This window comes from Haliotis cracherodii, unplaced genomic scaffold (assembly GCF_022045235.1).
Source record: "Haliotis cracherodii isolate W230 unplaced genomic scaffold, xgHalCrac1.p SCAF_3, whole genome shotgun sequence".
NCBI classification, from domain to species: domain Eukaryota; kingdom Metazoa; phylum Mollusca; class Gastropoda; order Lepetellida; family Haliotidae; genus Haliotis; species Haliotis cracherodii.
In genome coordinates this window covers 26,476,224-26,496,539 of record NW_027266286.1, presented here as the reverse complement: position 1 = coordinate 26,496,539, position 20,316 = coordinate 26,476,224, and the positions used below count along the sequence as shown (strand labels likewise).

Below are 20,316 nucleotides of genomic sequence, written 5' to 3'. Positions count from 1 at the left end.
AGAACAGGTCCCCAAACCCAATGATTGTCTCCTTTGTTGGGATTCCTGGAAGAACAGGTCCCCCAAACCCAATGATTGTCTCCCTTGGGGATTCCTGGGCAGAACTGGTCCCCCAAACCCAATGATTGTCTCCCTTGTTGGGATTCCTTGAAGAACAGGTCCCCAGAACACCATGATTGTCTCCCTTGGGGATTCCTGGGCAGAACTGGTCCCCAGAACACCATGATTGTCTCCCTTGGGGATTTCTGGAAGAACAGGTCCCCAGAACACCATGATTGTCTCCCTTGGGGATTTCTGGAAGAACAGGTCCCCAGAACACCATGATTGTCTCCCTTGGGGATTCCTGGAAGAACAGGTCCCCAGAACACCATGATTGTCTCCCTTGGGGATTCTTGGGCTGGAATGGTCCCCAGAACACCATGACTGTCTCCCTTGTTGGGATTCCTGGAAGAACAGGTCCCCAAAACCCCATGATTTTCTCCCTTGAGGATTCTTGGGCAGAAATGGTCCCCAGAATACCATGATTGTCTCCCTTGTTGGGATTCCTGGGCAGAACTGGTCTCCCAAACCCAATGATTGTCTCCCTTTGGGATTCCTGGGCAGAACTGGTCTCCCAAACCCAATGATTGTCTCCCTTGGGGATTCCTAGGCTGGAATGGTCCCCAGAACACCATGATTGTCTCCCTTGTTGGGATTCCTGGAAGAACTGGTCTCCAAAACCCCATGATTTTCTCCCTTGGGGATTGCAGTACAGAATAGATCCAAGGTACTCCCTTGGGGCCTGCAGTGGGGAATAGCCTCCAGTACTCCATGTTTTGCACAAGAGCAGATACACCGGGGATTGGTTGGCTACAATGTCTAAACAGAGTTAGTGTTGCCCATGCTATCAACCACTGGTTTGCTGGGCCAGATCCGACGAACTACGGGTCAGGATTTACCTGGGCTAATACCGACCATAACATAAAACACCTCACTCACTTAATTCTCCCTATTACCATTGTCAGGTAAATGGGGTTACACCGATACACCAGTATAAGGTAATCTCCAGTAACAGATATTCCATCTCCACTCTGTCAACAGTATCAGCCGTACAGTAAACACAGGGCTCCCTTGTTAAAACACTCACTCCATGTTCCTGGTGTTAACACAGTCCCAAATGCCTGTAGCCTGTGGGAGTATTTATAAATATTGTGGCCATACATTTTTAAGTGAATGGCATGAAGAGCTATGATCGCACAGATTTGTTCCTTCAAATTTTGACATTTTGCTGAGATGTTACAAAATAATATAAACAAAGGTGGTATGAAAAATGAATATTTACAAAATATTGTTATTCTCAGTATGTGTCGTTAGGTGATGGCATAGATATTTAAGGGATTGATAGTTACATGATTGCTCATTTTAGTCGGCTGTTTCCATATCTGGCGGTTGATGATCAAGAAAAGACTGACACTTCAAGAAGGACTGTGTGTATGTGGTTTACAGTAAATGGAAATTAAAATGCACTACATTAAAGTGTCCCAGATTTCTCCTTTTGAATACACTAGGGTTAGGACATGACGTTATTGTTAAATAAAACCAAGAGTCTCGGACAATAATAAATGCTTCATTATTTACAGAATCACTGATTTCAGAAATCTGGAAAAAATCCCCTCAACCAAATTAAATTGAACATATTTCAGTTATGAAAAGAAACAGATAAGAATGGAAAGAACCCTTTGACTTTTCCCTCCCAAAAACATTTTTTTTCTTAATTTCACCTGAAAATTATTTTAAGAATCATTAAGAAAATCTAAATCTAAAATGTTATTATTTCACCCACTGACCCTTGGAAAAAAATAGGAAAAAAAGATGTTATGCTACTTCCCAAACGTCATCTGCACTCTGAACACAATAATAACGCTTCCTCCTTTATGCGATGTTGTACATGTAATGTACGTGGAAGACGTTGTTCAAGATGCCAAAGCAAACACCAGCAGATGTAATATAGTCTACATCTAAACAAACAGCAGTGTGATCAGGTCCCACCTTTGTCGTTGTGGGACTTAGCACACCTCTGCCAGTGTGTGTGGACACGACCACAATGTGCCCAATACACTGGACCTCCCCTCATCAAAGGATTCGTGTCATTGTAATAGGGTCAAATGTATTGTTGTAGTGGGATTAGGATACCTACATACACTGATGTGTTTGTTTACTCGTACACGCACGATGTAGGTCTGTGGTAATTAGGTCAAACTTCCACCTATCCCTGACAGGGGTTGTGGACATGGAGCTAGGAGATGAAACAGTCTTTTGTGGAAGACCATTTGTTTTATATCGCTTTTAGCAATATTCCAGCAATATCATGGCGGGGGACACCAGAAATGGGCTTCATACATTGCACCCATGGGGGAATCGAACTCGGGTCTTCGGCATGATGAGTGAACGCTTTAACCATTAGGCTACTCCATTGCCCCTGTATTCAGAATATGATTTGGTTTGGTTGGTTTGTTGTTTAACGCCATACTCAGCAATATTCCAGCTATCTGTAAATAGTCGAGTCTGGACCAGACAATCCAGTGACTGACATCATGAGCATCGATCCACGCAATTGGGATACAATGACATACGTCAACCAAGTCAGTGAGCCTGACCACCCGATCCCAATAGTCGCCTCTTACGACAAGCATAGTCGCCTTTTACAGCAGGCATGGGTTGCTTAAGACCTTTTTTACCCTGGATCTTCATGGGTCATTCAGAATATGAGTGAGTGAGTGAGTGAGTTGGGTTTAACGCCGCTTTTAACAGTATTACAGTCACATCACGGCGTGTCAGCTTAATGTGGGAGGAAAGACCGAAGTGATGCAGGTCTCAGACGTTTACCACTTCGGTGAAACCCACAAGCACGGGTATGGTGCTGACAAGCTTAGAAACATAATCAGGGCGAACCGGGATTCGAAGGCACAATCATAGGTTTCTGGCATGCCCAAGGAATGCAACTCTGCACAGAGAATCATGGTGCCTTAGACGACTGGGCCACCCGTGCCCCCTATTCAGAATATGAGGAAAATCACATACCAGCATCATCATCAGTGTAACACTGTCTCCCATCTCACAGCTATGTGTGGTGCAGACAGACCACAGCAGACATAAAGAATATCACAGCAAATTTATATCATACAAATTGAATGTATAATAATTCTCAATCAGTAAAATTACTGGACACTTGTAAACATTATGTGCAGCACGAGTACTTTGAACATTCATTTCACAATCTGCTGAGGGCAAAATGACCAACTCAGCCCAGAGGATCAGATCCATGGAACCAAATTTTATCATTTTCACTCAACAAATACCTAAAAAGGCCAGCAAGTTGTGACGAACTGTCTGAATTGTCCAGAAATCAGTTGCCAATTTCTAGAGTTTCTTACATGCAAATTCTGAGGAGATGATCTCACCTAACTACCAGGGCCCACTTGCACAAAGCAATCTTAGTGCTAAGACTATCGTAAGCCTTTGTTAAAATATGGGAGTAACAATCATCTTAGCGCTAAGATCACTTTGTGCAAGTGGGCCCTGGACCACCTCTGCTGGGTGATAACTATTTATCAGAAAATTTTTAGACCAATGATGTATTTTGATAATTTCTCTATGATTGTCAATGATTACAATACTAACTCATTTTTCGGGCCAAGTCATCTGAACTGACATTTCCTTTTTGTCTCAAATGTGACTATCAACACGACAGACCACATACCGCGGTGTTAGCCAGGAACTGGAATCCTGACAAAAAAGTCTGACATTCCTGAACGTTAACAACTTTGTTCTTATCGTGTTCCTTAGTTGTGCATGGGGAGTACTGTTTTCTCTGTCTCCACTGCTGGTAAACACTGCACTCTGTTTGTTTGTTTGTTGGTTTTTTAACACTGCACTCGGCAATATTGCAGCTATATGACGACGGTCTGTAAATAATCGAGACCAGACAATCCAGGTATTAACATCATGAGAATCGATCTATGCAACTGGGATATGATGACATGTATCAACCAAGTCACTGAGCCTGACTACCTGATCCCATTAGTCGCCTCTTATGACAAGCATGGGTTGCTGAAGACCAATTCTAACCTGGATCTTCATGGGGGCATAAATATTGTGGTACACTTTCTGTGTACATGCTGCGTACATACTTTGTGTTCTAATTGTGTATCATTGGTGTGTAGGTACATGGGACATAGTGCATACTTGTATAAATGTACACTGTTTGCTTGGTGGATGTTTGTGTATAAATCAGTGTACCGTATTTCCTCTAATAGACGCCGGGCCTCTTATAAATGCCAGCCTCTACAATGTACAATGAAAGCACTTAACAACTTGATGAGGACCCCCTGCCTCAAAGCACACCCTCCCATCCTAGAAATAATGGAACAGTCTTTTCTATGATGGAAAATACCCTATTCCAGAGGTGAAAATATCCAACAGCCAGTATATTTCACATCAAATAAAGGAACATCTCATTATTTGAACCAGGGGTCAATTGTTCAGTGCAAAATATAGAAGCCAGGCCTCTAATAGATGCCTGGTCGATCAATTGATACAATTAATGATCCCTTTTTGGGACCTTAATTCTTGGTCATAGTGAAATGGGGGTATTAATTGAAGCCAGGCCTGCTATAGATGCCAGGCCTCTAATTGATGCTGGGTCAAAGGCTTGTCCGAAAAAAATAGAAGCCTGTGCGTCTAATAGAGGAAATATGGTATGTGGTATACCAGTGCTTTGTTTGTTGTTTAACACGACATTGGGATACTGGTGACATCATTGCACCACTATTGCAAAAGCATTTCAGCGATTTACCTTCTTTACCTTCCCACAACGTAGTCAGGGTGTATGACTCGTTCATAATTTCTGAATTGCTGTGACCGTTTGTTGTTTAACGCCGCACTCAGCAATATTCCAGCTTTAAGATGGTGGTCTGGGAATAATCAAGTCTGGACCAGACAATCCAGTGATTGATACCATGAGCACTGATCCGGGCAATTGGGATACAATGACATGCATCAATAAAGTCAGAGAGCTTGACCACCTGATCCCGTTAGTCACCTCTTACGCCAAGCATGGGTTGCTGAAGACCTATCCTCACGTGGATCTTCACGGGTTGGATACCGTATTCGACGTAATAAGCGCCCTGCTCTAATAAGCGCCAACGTCAATACTTGGTAATATATTGGCTAGTGAACAATCCCAATTAGCACCCCTTCTAATTGATCAACGTACACAAGACTTATTTATTCGTGTATAATTAAATTCTGGAAAATATATCTGTCGTGCATAATAAGCACAGACTTTTCTTTTGTATCATTTCAGGCTGTCAGCATAAACCACGAAATATACGATCTTTCAACTCTGTTTTTTTTTTCACCAAAATTTTATTCTAATAAGAGCCCACTATTTCTAATTTTGAGAGTGCCCTTGGCGCTTATTACATCGAATATGGCCTATATGCATACATATGCAATGTAATACAAGATGTATACAGTATTTTCCAGATGTGTAAGTAATATATCGCACCATATGACAACATGTCCCACTCTTTTACATGACATACCCAGCAGTGCAGCACTGCAACAGAAGACCAAGCAGATGTATGAGTGAGTGAATTGGGTTTAACGCCGCTTTTAACAGTATTACAGTAATATCCCAGCGTGTCAGCTTAATGTGGGAGGAAAGCCCGAATTGATGCAGGCCTCAGACGTTTACAACTTCGGTGAAACCCACGAGAACGGGTATGGTACTGACAAACCTAGAAACATAATCGGGGCGAACCGGGATTCGAACCCACAATCATAGGTTTCTGGCGTGCCCAAGGGACGCAACTTGTGGCGCCTTCGACGACCCGGCCACCCTATATTTAGTTAGAGTTAATGGGTGGAATGAAAGCCACATTAGAAGCAGGCTGATTATCAGCTTATGGTGATGTGAAACCTATGCCGTCAGCTCTGGAAGAAATGTACACCAGTCTCATAGTAATTTCTTAAATGAATTGAACTTACACTCAGCACAGCCAGCAGAACAGAGACAAGTCATCATAAAATTATACTGGCTGCTTTACATTTTCCAGTCATGCCAGAGACATCATGAATAAAGTCAAGGCGAATCTGGATTCGAACCCATGATAATAAGATTCTGGTATGTCAAAGGGAGACAACTCTGGTCATTGGGTGAGTGAGTATGGTTTTAAGCCGCTTTTAGCAATATTCCAGTAATATCACGGCAGGGGACACCAGAAATGGGCTTCACACATTGTACCCATGTCGGGAATCGAACCCGGGTCTTCGGCGTGACGAGCGAACACTTTAACCACTAGGCTAACCGACCGCCCCAACTCTGCTAAGTGTATTGCATTGCTATGGACAATTGGGCCATCAGTTTTTTACTATAATCACATAACTTATTACCACTAAGTAGAAAAGCCACATCAAGGTTTTTTTACACCATGCAGTCAGACAGACATGAAATCAGACTAAGCAATGTGGAATGAACTGGGCTAAAAAACAATTCACATCTGAATAATACTGGTACCACACAACTCTGAGGTGATAAGCACGTGCTTCAACAACATTCTCCAGGGAATCTGAAATCATGATACACGTATCACATCGACCGTTAATCAGGTGGGACTGACAAGTGTTTAGTCTGTTTAAAGTTAGCAATTTACTTCCTTTCTTACCTTGGATAAACAAAGGGCCCTGTGAGTGACAGAAATAACTGCAATCAGACTAATCCTTAGATCCATCCAATATCCACGGCTGCCTTTTTGCCTCCCAGGTACTTTTAAGAAAAGCTTTGATGCTATTTTCAAGACAACTGATGTTAGATGATGTTTAGGTTTCACAGAATGTGGTTAATTAATAGCAGAGGGGAGGACTTCTTCATACATGTCATCAGTTTTTGTAAATATTTTATCTCCCTGGGGAGCATACATCGCAAGCCAATGCACACACCATGTTTCTTAACCTTTTCATAAACTTTCAGGAGCCACCCATCCACCTACTCTCTGTCGCCAGCTTAGCTTCACATGATTGTGACCTATGCAGAGGATTCCATGTAAGAATATTCAGGAACAACTAAAGAAAAATTCAAAATAATTCTGGTTTAAAGCTCTCCAAACAATTCTTCCTGATCAAAGACTTCACTACTCCTTACAGACTTCACTACTCCTTACAGACTTCACTACTCCTTACAGACTTCACTTCTCCTTACAGACTTCACTACTCCTCACAGACTTCACTTCTCCTGACAGACATCACTACTCCTTACAGACTTCACTTCTCCTTACAGACTTCACTACTCCTCACAGACTTAACTTCTCCTTACAGACTTCACTACTCCTCACGGACTTCACTACTCCTCACAGAATTCACTTCTCCTCACAGACTTCACTACTCCTTACAGACTTCACTTCTCCTTACAGACTTCACTACTCCTCACAGACTTCACTTCTCCTCACAGACTTCTCTACTCCTCACAGACTTCACTACTCCTTACGGATTTCTCTACTCTTTACGGACTTCACTACTCCTTACGGACTTCACTACTCCACACAGACTTCACTACTCCTTAAGGACTTCACTATTCCTTAAGGACTTCACTACTCCTAATGGACTTCACTACTCCTTACGGACTTCACTACTCCTTACAGACTTCACTACTCCTTACGGACTTCACTACTCCTCACAGACTTCACTACTCCTTATAGACTTCTCTACTCCTTACAGACTTCACTACTCCTTACAGACTTCACTACTCCTTAAGGATTTCACTACTCCATACAGACTTCACTACTCCTTACAGACTTCACTACTCCTTACAGGCTTCACTATACAGACTTCACTACTCCTTACAGACTCGATAAGATGGAGGTTGGATTGACACAATGAGGTAGCCCTGTTTTTTCCTCCTCCACTGAATGTAGAAGTGTGGACTCATGTCCTGGTGTATGCAAGGAAATTTATCGTCAATGTGTGTTGCTATACATCCACACAATTAATTAACTTTCCATTAATTCAGTTTCAATTAACTTTGTTGTTTAACAACTATATAAATGTTACATTTAAATAATCAGGTCTGGACCATAAGATCCAGTGACTGATATTATGAGCGATGACATTGAAATTCAATCTTATATTTCCAGTGGTAGAAACTAACATTTCTAGTCCACTAGTCCTTATAAAGATAACATATAGCAAAACCCTCAGAAATGGCAAATTTCTACTAGTCCTTATGATACCTTAACTGTTGGGCAGTTGGGCAAGGACTTCAGGACTAGAGCCAACTTCTAACGCTGTTTTCTCTTCGAAATTGAAATGCGGAAGTGATTTTTCCCTCACATTGTTATCTCGCCTGTATCCATGACTACAAAATGGCGGCTACTGAATATGCTGAGTAATATTTACTTAAGTATGTAGAAAATAGTATCTGCATGTACAATCAGTGTCAATCACTGTCAAACAATTTAGCTCCCAATAGATCGCAATACATATCCCAATACTCACTGTATCACAGTATATTGCAATTAAGCTTTTTTGCCAATACACAGCCCAGCTAATCAGTCAATAGAACATACTCAATATCTATAGAACAAAACACATAGCATAATTTCAGTGACCCAACACTAAAGACAATTTCCAGTTTTCCTTTAAAAAATACCAGCCGTTCCACAGCTCTCACCACCATCTGAATCACTCCCTTCAAACCTATCTTGTCCAGCTTTGATGTTACCATGTAGATGGTATGGATTACTGACCACACTGACCACTAAGGCCAGGTAATCCAGGTTAAGTAGCCAGAGCCTCTCCTGCATCGACAACCCCCTCTCAACAGGTGCTTGCTGTCTACAGATGCAGCCATGCACTCCACCATAATGTACTGATTAGGTCTCTCAGTTTCTGGGTGTGGAAGAGTTTCGACTCCTGAATCACATTTTATAAGGTCATGTTTTTTCCTTTTGTTGGATCAGAGATTTGTTTTCGAAGTTAGATGTTGAGGGGGAAATGAAAAAAATATTCAGCTTCAGTCAAGGAACTGATTTTCGAACTCTGAAAAGTGTGTGAAAAGTTGGCTTTTCATGAAAGACTAAGGGAGCTAACTTCGACAAGATCTGTGTATCAAGCATGTAAGGAAGACTACTAAATTTATCAAGCACAGAATAAGCCATGTGTTATTGAATATTTTTTGCAAAATACTTGGCAGCAATCAAAAAATATTTTGATGTATTTGGTGATTATCATGTACACTTTATCTCAGTACTATTGTAAATAGTACCCAGGACACATTCACTACCATGATTCTGTTTAGGAGTGAGTGAGTTGGGTTTAACGCCGCTTTTGAACACTATTCCAGTTATGTCATGGCGTATGGGAGTTAAGCCCTAAGTGATGCTTGTCTCAGATGTTTACCACTTTGGTGAAACGCATGAGCAGGGGTATGGTGCTGACAAACCTAGAATAGGGGTGAACCAGGATTTGAACCCACACTCGTAGTGCCCAAGGTATGCAAATCTGCACAGTGAATTCCGGTGCCTTAGACAACTGGGCGCCTGATACCTGTACTTTGTTTCAGAAGTGATGTCACCACCTCCATCTCTCTTATCATTTACTGAGCACAGAACGTCTTTACCATCTTTTGTCAAACTGAACAGAGAAACATGTTCCAAACAAAACAGTGTTTCAGTCATCAGAGAAACATGTTCCAAACATGACAGTGTTCTGGTCAACAGAGGAACATGTTCCAAACATGACAGTGTTCTGGTCAACAGAGGAACATGTTCCAAACATGACAGTGTTCTGGTTAACAGAGGAACACGCTCCAAACATGACAGTGTTCTGGTCAACAGAGGAACATGTTCCAAACACGACAGTGTTCTGGTCAACAGAGGAACATGTTCCAAACATGACATTGTTCCATCGCTAAGAGACCCAGGAGACATTGGAGCTCCCACCCCACCACCTCCCCTCCTGTCCAAGGTTACAGGCATCAGGATCCAGCACATATGCCAGCTATTCTCAGACCTAATTACATGGAGATAGCAGCCACAGTGTTGCCTGGTATTTCACTGTTTGTTTGTGATCATGTGAGCAGATGTTCCAGGCTGTCCGCTAATGGAGCTAATTACATGCTAATCATGGCATAGACATGTTTATAAACAGATATCAATGTTTTTGAGCAAATATCAAGGATTATAAGCAGATATATGTTCATATGCAGATATAAATGTTCATAAGCAGATATCAATGTTTACAAGAAGATATCAATGTTTAAAGAAAGGTATCAATGTTTATAAGCAGATATCAATATAGTCTCCTTGGTACACATCCATGGAACTATCGAATAATTTTCAGTTTTTGTGTTCAATAAATTTCATAGATAACCTCGGACGACATGTCATGGTTAACCAAAGGGTAAAAGTTTACAGATCAGGAACACTTTGAAATGTCAGTATCAAAATTACCATGATTATCGAAGCAGATCAAATAGCCGACAATTTTTTCAAGTTCGGGACTTCTAACAACTTTTGATGACAATTTCTAAAAGTTTTCCCTATTGGATCCTTCTTGCCAGAAAGGGCATTTGTCATACCTCATCTTTCAAACAATCGATGGTCCTTGAGTCCTTGAGTCAGAATGTCCTTTTCGCTTTTCAAACTTTCAAACACAAGAAAAATTCACTTTATTTATTTCTATTTACCATCAATAATAATAAAAATATTCTCTAAAACAATCAGCATTGCCACAATATTTATGTAAGGACTATGAATGATAGTTTTGGAATAAAATTCCAGACAAATTCAGACAGGGTCATGAAAGGATCTCATGTCAGTGCGAGCTGATCTTCAGAAGAACAAAGATGGCTTGCAGCTGTTCCGGTATATATTTATTCTCTACTGATAAACCACTGCACTCCTAGACATGGTAGCAAGAGATGTGATAAACCGTTTATACTACCTGGCAGATAAATCACGTTATGCCCATCCCACCTATAGAGAGTACGTTCTGATTATGCTAGACAATTTTACATCATGAACGTAACAGGTAAACTTTAACATTTGTGTAACCTGCTAAAGACAGGTCAGGATGACCTTTAAATCCATCATTCTGAAGAAACAATTTATTCTTGGGGTTGGAAAATAATCGTTGGGATATCCTGCTTTGCAAAAGGTGCTGAACAGATGGGATGGACCAGGTATTGGCCGAGATGGAACACATGATGTTGTTATTATAGAAAGGTTGAAGGGAATTTGGGATGAATGCCTCTTTGATGTCACTGCTCTAACATTTTTCATGTTGGAGTCAGTTGCTATTAATATTAAAATATCAACACTTGAAACAGTGATTGTGATCATAAGAGAAATGGCCTGCCAAGAGGGTGATATGTTTATACTGTTTTAATAAAATATTTTTTATAAATTAGGAAAAGGAATGCCACTTATATTTTGAAGTAAAGTATCGTATTCGACGTAATAAGTTCCCCGCTCTAATAAGTGCCCACGGCAATATTTGCTAATATATTGGCTAGTGAACAATCCCAATTAGCACCCCTTCCGATTGATCAATGAACACTTATTTATTCGTGTATAATATGCACTCGTGTGTTATTTGCACCCTTAATTATGGGCAATTAAATTCTGGAAAATATATCTGTCGTGTATAATATGCACAGACTTTTCATTTGTTTCTTTTCAGGCTGTCACCATAAATCACGAAACTCTGTGGTTTTTTCTCACCAAAATTATGTTCTAATAAGAGCCCCTATTTCTAATTTTGAGAGCGCCCTGGGCGCTTATTTTGTTGAATACGGTATTTAGAAATTGAAAACAAAATGAATGGGCTGAGTTTTCACAAATCATAATATTGCTGTGAGACAGTTTGGTTTAGCGCCACCAGGAAAAGTATTTCAGCTGTATCACAGCATGTCAGTCTGTTGTGGAGAAGAGCCAGGATTACACAGGCAGTGAACATTTGCCACTTCATGGAACCCACCACATGGGTAATGTGCCGACACTTCAACATGTTCAAGGGGGAATCCAGGATTGAAACATACGTCCAGGGGATACCGGCCATGCTAACTTACAAGGGGATGTAACTCTTATCGTATTAAGTTCATTATGTCCATGTCACATTGTCCGTACCTAAAATGTTCATATCACAATGCTGGCAGCTAAAATGTCTATATCACAATAGAGGACACCTAAATGTGCATATCACAATGGAGGACATCTAAATGTGCTATCAAATTGCTGGACACCAAAATGTCCATATCAAATTGCAGGACACCTAAATGTCCATATCAAATAGCAGGACACCTAAAATGTCCATGTCATAATGTCGGATACCTAAAATGTCTATATCACAATGTTGGATATTGAGATGACAACATTTCGCATATCTTGTGAAACCTATGAGGATGTATGGTAGCCAAGTGGTTAATGTTTATAAAAGTCTTGTCTTGCACAAGCTGGTTCAAATCCATATTAATTAATATGTGTGTGTGTGTGTGTGTGTGTGTGTGTGTGTGTAAGCCAAATCTTGGTGGCCTGTGACTTCATGTTTCCCAATTTAGCACAGTTTAAACTGAAGTCTTATTTGGCCACTATATGTAGCCATTATGCATGATATGTTTAAAATTCTTAATTTTAGTTTTTTATTGGACTTGTAACTAAAAATAACAGAATAAAATATGATGTGGCAAAAAGGACACTTGAAGCAGCAGAAGCAAGTTCTTCTGACAAATAAACGATTGTTATTTAACACATTTAAAAATGAACAAGAAACTTTGTTTTTCTCTTGGAAAATTACCTGGTGAATCAGGTGGCACCTTGAACATGACGAGCAAAGAGCCATTTCAAAATGTGTCTGTTTTTAGCTCTCACTGATATCCCTTGAAAAGATGGTCACATTTTATGTCGTCATGGATGACAAATACGTATGGGGTTGAGTTTCCAGTCTTGATGAAGACAACGATAAGTTTGTCCTCTCATGTTGCCACTCGAGAAGTGCGACTGTTGAGTTCAGTGAACAAAGGTAGATAACTCCAGCATCGTCTAACATTATCTTCTAATATTACGTAACAGCTCTCATTTTCAATATAAAAGAACCAGCCGTCGTGCTCTAAATGCTAATAGTGGCAAATTCGAATCAATACAATATTCAAATTAGTTTTGTTTCAAAATAAATACTAGTTTATATATTGGGTGTATTACTAAACTATATTAATCAAATTTATGAAGTAGATACCGAATACATTATAAATATGAAAATGATATCATGTACATATATTTATAATATCACAAACTAGTCATGATAATTGTAGCTCTAGACACATTTTCAAACATCTCTCGCTAATTAATGTCTACACTTTTCAAACCATATATTGTACGTCTGCTTCGTGCAAAATGATTGAAGCGTTAGTAAAATACCTGAACACAATTTACCCCGCCGATATCAGGCAGGGGATTCACTGGGATCGAGCTGGCTTTTGCTAACCTTTGCTACACCTGTCTATTCACCTCTAGTTTCCACTGTAATAACCCCCTACGATACAGCGCTTAATATACTGTACATATGTATGTGCATGCGTAAAGCATGCTGCTTTAATGTCGATATACATAGAGCGAAATGGTAAGACGCCTAACACACGATATTGAGTTGGTGCAGTGTTGTGGGTAGCTGTGAGTGAGTAAGTTGGGTTTAACGCCGCTTTTAACAGTATTCCAGTTATATCACGGCGTGTCAACTTAATGTGGGAGGAAAGCCCGAAGTGATGGAGGTCTCAGGCGTTTACCACTTCGGTGGAACCCACGAGCACGGGTATGGTGCTGACAAATCTAGACACAAAATCGGAGCGAACCGGAATTCGAATCGTCATAGGTTTCTGGCGTGGCCAAGGGACGCAACTCTGCACAGCGAATAGCGGCGCCTTAGACGACTGGGCCTGGACTGTGAAATCGTACATGTAGCTTTAGTTAAGTACTGCTCCGCTTTTACTATCGTAAAATAATGGTCGCTAGCAAAGGCGGAGTATACATGTCTACGAATCCATACTTTTTGTTGATATGATACAATCGGCCAACCTCGCCCCTTTCCGTAACCGATCGAGTTCAGAGTGGCACATGCTTTTCGTATCGAGAAGAGTGACAAACACGTGCGGGTTGCTACATATAAAACACCATTCATAAATGCAGAAGTTTGTGAAATTCATTCTGGCTCATATCATAATGATATAGCAAGTGTAGAATCATTGTGTTTTCAAACGTAAGTAGTAGAAAATCGTAAAAGGTTTTGTCAGGAATGGCGAAATAGCGCTGTCATAAGTACCACTTGGAAAGACGGTCAAGACTCAATACTTGACACTTGCTCTATGATAGAATGTGACGTCAGAGTGGCAAAAGGTCAAGGTCCAGGAAAAGTTGTGACGTCATAGTTTCAATCCCGTTCCGGTGAATGATGATAAAATCTTTTGAAATTATGTTCCCTCAGACTAACTTCATCCTTGGAGACTGGGTTCCATCACATATCCGAACAAAAAAACACAAAAAACACACACAAAAAACGGCGTTGATCTTTAACTGATCAGCCAATCAATCTCTTCATATCACCAACGTCAGTGTAAACTGCCGTCGTAGTTTCTGCTGCATCGTTTATCACGAGACTTGTTTCGTACTTTTATCATATTCATGTACTTGGCAGTGATATTATATAATTCATCTAAGTGCGTCCCATATCTCTGCTGACTGACGATAAACTGATCTGATATACACTTGAAAGTGAGGTAATCTCATCTGTCACGGATACAAAGCCATTAACTCCACTGAGTGGCTTTATAGAGAATACTACACTCGTTCTCATCTATATACCTTTTTTACGAAACGAGTGGACTTTCTCAGATACTTTGAAAGTTCACTTTCATGACATTCCTTCAGTTCTGCCTTGTAGTTAAGATTGAATGACGTCTCGTGATTTTTTATGAATGAAAAAGTAGTTCCGACACACGTGTGACGTAGGGATTTAGTATCTTACCACCTGTATCTTGACCATGTAGATAATAAAAAACTGATATCGCCAGTATGTAGACACAATGACGTCACCAAACAATGCAATGACGTCATCACACTATGCAACAACGTCAACGTCACCAATCTGGTGCTCACTGAGGTGAAATGGTCAAGTTCAAGATTATTGCACTCATAGTCATAAGCGACGTAATGGCACCAAGTACCACAGAGAGCAACGGGCAGTTAGTATGGTAGATTGTAGAGACAGACCCTGTTATTTCCGTGGAATATAAAGGTATAAAATAATGATGCAATAAATTATTCCTCAATGTTTTAAAAATATATTTTTTCATTCAGTTGAAGAGATAAATATGGTTATTTGCAAGAAACGAAGAGGAGCCTCAACATGGGCAACCACAGCGATAACAACAGATGTCGTTACTCTGTAGAAACAATTACGTCACATTTCAATGAAGTGACGACATCGCTGGATGACGTCATGTACATCTGTTGTGTGAAAATATGAATATCGTCTATTTCTTCACACGTTCATGTCAAATCACTGCAACATGAAGAATATAGAGAGGATATTTGTATATTCTTGTCAAATGACATGCCTACCTCATCTAATGACCTGACAAATTGATATATTCATGAGTGGCACATCGATGAGTGAAAATGTCAACGTTATCAGGCCACGAGATGAGACAAACTCGTCATTTGATAAGAAAAGACAAATGTTCTATTTGTTATGTTTTTTCTTACTGATCTTCACGATGAGTCACTGGGGCAGTCTGGCAGTTCGGGCATAAAGTTTCATTTCAGTCGCGTGAGATATCGATTTCACGTGTTTCGATAAATACATAATTGTAAAACGTCAACGCCAGAAAATAACTTGTTCCGGTTATCCGACAAAACAGATTCCACTATGCGTAAAATTCAAAACTGTGGTGAAAATTATCATGAATTTATCATTGAAAATCAGTGATGACACCAGGTGTTCGAGAAAAGGGTAAGCATGTCCTGCCATTCAGCACCGCCTAGAATAACACTTAGTCAATAGAAAAAATCTTTAAAATAATAATAATTATTTTTCTTCGAAAGAACCTTTCCTTTTCTGCTGTTTCACGAGGAATCAAGCAAACTAAACTTGGTTAGGTTGTCTAGACTTGCCTAGGCTTTTAGTAAAAGAAAATACTTAAAGAATATAAATTCCACAGTCATGGCGCAGGACTAAGCACCGCCACTCACACAATTTGTATAAAAAATATGTGTTTAATATTTTTTGTCTAACAAATGTAATTATTCTACCTACCACGATATGTCTGCCGTCAACGAGGTCTAGCACAGCGTACACGTCGCCGTGAGGGAGGACTTTCTTCATCCTACCCCTCGGCGGGGGCGGTTTGTCCTCCTCAGTGATGGTGACGGGCGTGGCGATTGAGTTGCGGTGGGACAGTAGGCCTCCATCGATAACCGAGCCCGACCGCTTCCAGAGGTTGAACCTTGGTGTGATGGTGTCCAGTGACCACCGCCGGCCCTTCCGCTTTGCCCCCTCCTCAAGGCGTGCCTCACTCATTGCACTCAACACATCCTGCAACAGAAGGTCAGAGGTCAGGCTAGATACGGACACAACCTTACATACCTTCCTTGTCTTAAATGTTGATATATGTTTTCTATAGACTGGTGTCGTTAATCTTCTCTTCTTGTGATAAACAAACTGATAAAGGACCCTATGAGTGTGTGGGTCGATTTAGTTTTATATTACCGGTATAGGCGAAGTATATCAACAAAGTGATGTTGGTCTTAGACGGGTTGTTTTAAACCCACGAAGGGGGCACGGGTGGCCCAGTCGTCTAAGGCGCCGCGATTCGCTGTGCAGAGTTGCGTCACTTGGGCACGCCAGAAACCTATGATTGTGGGTTCGAATTCCGGTATCCCACATTAAGTTGACACGCCGTGATATAACTGGAATACTGTTAAAAGCGGTGTCAAACCCAACTCACTCACTCACTCACTCGAAAACAAGAGGCTCACAGATCAAACATCGGAATCGAGGCGAATCTGGGATTCGAATAAACGGTCAACGGATCCTGGTAGTCTAAGGGACGCAACTCTGTACATATATCTGAGGTCTCTTAAACCACTGGGCCAACGGTGAGACCATATTCAGAATAATGTCCCTGATGTAGAAAACGAAACTGAAGCCGAATAAACATCATGTATCTAAGCCGCCAGGGACAATGTAACCATGGCGCTGTCGGCTTTCAATAAGGGCCACGTTTCACAAAGCGGTCTTGCCGCTAAGACGATCGTAACCCCCATACCAGTTTAACATTTAGTCCCAGAAATAAAGTTATCTTATTTAAAAAAAAGTATATCCTCAAAACGAAAGGTACAACCCAAATGGAGGGGGCACGGGTGGCCCAGTCGTCTAAGGCGCCGCGATTCGCTGTGCAGAGTTGCGTCCCTTGGGCACGCCAGAAACCTATGATTGTGGTTTCAGATCCCTGTTCGCCCCGATTATGTTTCTAGGTTTGTCAGCACCATACTGTGCTCGTTGGTTTCACCGAAGTGGTAAACGTCTGGGACCTGCATCACTTCGGGCTTTCCTCCCACATTAAGCTGATATAAATGGAATACTGTTAAAAGCGGCGTTAAACCCAACTCACTCACTCACTCACTCACTCAAATGGAGCCCAGAACAATGCTTATTTTTTTTATCTGAGGCAATCTAGACTTGCTAAATCATTCTAGACTTAAGTTGGATTCCCTTTTTAATTTATTCTCTAGGGTGTGGGAGCCAGACTACTCCCATACTTTAACATAGACTAACGATATCCTAGCGCGGGTTTAGTCTGGTGATTTACACCTGCAAGTGATATCATCTGCCAGTTGTTTATACTTACAATCTGATATCATCGGGAACCGGTTGTATCCCTGTCTGACACCCACTGTCTACATAACTTCAAGCCTTCAAACCTTGTATACGTGCTGATAGACAGCATCGGCCTTTGGTGTAGCGAGCAAACACTTTTTCCACTGGGCTACCCAACAGACCCTTTAAATGAATTGACTGCCTTCGTAGTCTAGTGGATAGATCGAATGCACGGACAGCGAAGGCAGGTGGTTCGATCCAAAAGACGTTAAAAGACTTGATGTTACCCTGCCTGGTCGGCATGGATACAGTATACTGTGTCTGAGTGGGGAATCCATGTTAAACTGCGGCATGGTATCTCAGTGGATCAGCACTATAAAACCGGCATTGGTCTACGCAAACAGACAGACAGACAGACAGACAGACAGAGACACACACACACACACACACACACACGCACACACACACACACGCACCACGCACACATGTGCATGCACGTCACTATATAAGTGCAATAATCTTGAACGCGACGTTAAACCCCATTTCACCTCATCGCACCTTTACATGAATTGATGGAGATTGCAAACCAGTTTGGCAGGGAAGTCACTATTAACCTTGAGATGTGGCTCTGTGATCAGGAGCTCATGTTGCTACAGTATGTGCTACGCAGTGAGTGGTGACGGACGTGCACACGGTATAACTACAAGAAAGCCGTGTTCTGGCGATGGATGTGTTTAAAATCGGTAGTTTGGCAAACGAATCTCCAAACACGACAAATAACATTGCATCGTTATCTTGGAAAATACCTGACATTCCTAGCTAAGTAATTGTTTGCACATTGAGCATGTTCGATGAGTACAGGTAACACGACCACTGATTACAGGTAAGTAAGTAAGTATTTACAGAGAGTTTGAAATATACAATCTTTGTCTTGTCAGCACTATCCCTTGTTTAAGTGTCATTGGAATGACCTTGTGTCACTAACCAGATATAGGTTGTGTGGTTTTACGAACAGTATTGATAGGTTACCAGTCGTCATAAGGATGATATGCCGGCATGGTGATTACGAAATTAAAACTTTGAAAAATTCAGAGAAAGGAGTGTGTGGGTGCTTCTGGTTGTTAAGTAATATCCATCTAAATATAACCACCACTTTCGTGGTGTAGTGGATAGAGCTCCTGCACGGAGGGCGGAAGGTCGGAGGTTCGATCCCCGCAGCGTCATGCCAAAAGATGGTACTTGATGTTACCCTGCCTGGCGCTTGTCGTTATGGGGATAGAACAAGGACTGGTCGGCTCGGAGTCAGTATTCTGTGTCTTTGTGAGGCATCCATGTTAAACTGCGGCATGATATCTCTGTGGGCAAGCACTATAAAATCGGCATTCGTCCGTACTCACGCAGACGTGCATCCACGTTGCTATATAAGTGCAAAAATCGTGAACGCGATCTTTCACCCCGTTTCACTTAACCACACACCTAATATCACGATAGAAGACCAAACGTTGTTCATTCACACACAAACACACCCGGAACCCGGAACCACAACGTATACATAATAATGGATTAATGAATCCAAAATGCCCTTTTTCACATTTTGAATTTGAAAGCAGCTCGGCCGCTGTTTTCGAATATATATGGGCTTATTGGCGACGGTTGAAAAAAACTTATCTATACTAAAACACTTAAAAAAGCCACAAAACAATATCAAACAGGAAACCAAAATTGCATGTAGGTAGAAACACCTAAATGGTTAGCCTCACAGCATTATCTTGGTAGCATCACATTTACCCTGCTATTCATAATAAAAAATCCGTCTAACTATTTGGTTCAGTGGTCTATGACGCCGCATTCCGCTAAGTAGAGTTACGTCCCTTATCCGTGCCAGGATCTGCAGATCGTGGTTTTAAATACCAGATTCACTCTTATAAATAAAAATTATGATCCCTGTTTTGCAAGCGCCATATCCGTGCCACCAAAGAGGTAACGTCCACAACGTCCACAACCTTCTTATCCACCTTGATAACAATGAAAGATGTTAAACCCAACTCACTCCATCGCACACACAATCCATCACGGGAGGTAGGGTAGCCTAGTGGTTAAAGCGTTCGTTCGAGACGCCAAAGTCCCGGGTTCGATTCCTCAAGTGGGTACAATGTTTGGGTACATTCTGGTGTCCCCTGCCGTGATATTGCTGGAAAATTGCAAAAAGCGGCGAAAACCCATACTCTCTCCCTCACAATCCAACAATAGTTATTTTACCTCATTATATATTGACTTCCGTCTTGTATACCTCTTCCTGCAATCTTCAATCCCTCTTTAATTCAATCCAATTAGAATAAATCCCTTGCTCGTTCCCTTGCCTCCTTGAGCTAACTGAATAATTCTCAGCGACGCTCAACAGATACTTCACCG

General features: G+C 41.2%; 1 protein-coding gene across 2 annotated transcripts in view; it reads right to left on the bottom strand.

Moving 5' to 3' along the window:
- The window catches only part of LOC139475122 (rho GTPase-activating protein 20-like), a 247,204-nt gene that overhangs the window by 198,044 nt on the left and 28,844 nt on the right, over positions 1 to 20,316 (bottom strand). For both annotated transcript variants that reach the window (XM_071258375.1, XM_071258376.1), the window contains exon 2: positions 16,342 to 16,620. In XM_071258375.1, the coding sequence (XP_071114476.1) occupies positions 16,342 to 16,620 (279 nt within the window). The remainder of the gene's footprint in view (positions 1 to 16,341; positions 16,621 to 20,316) is intronic.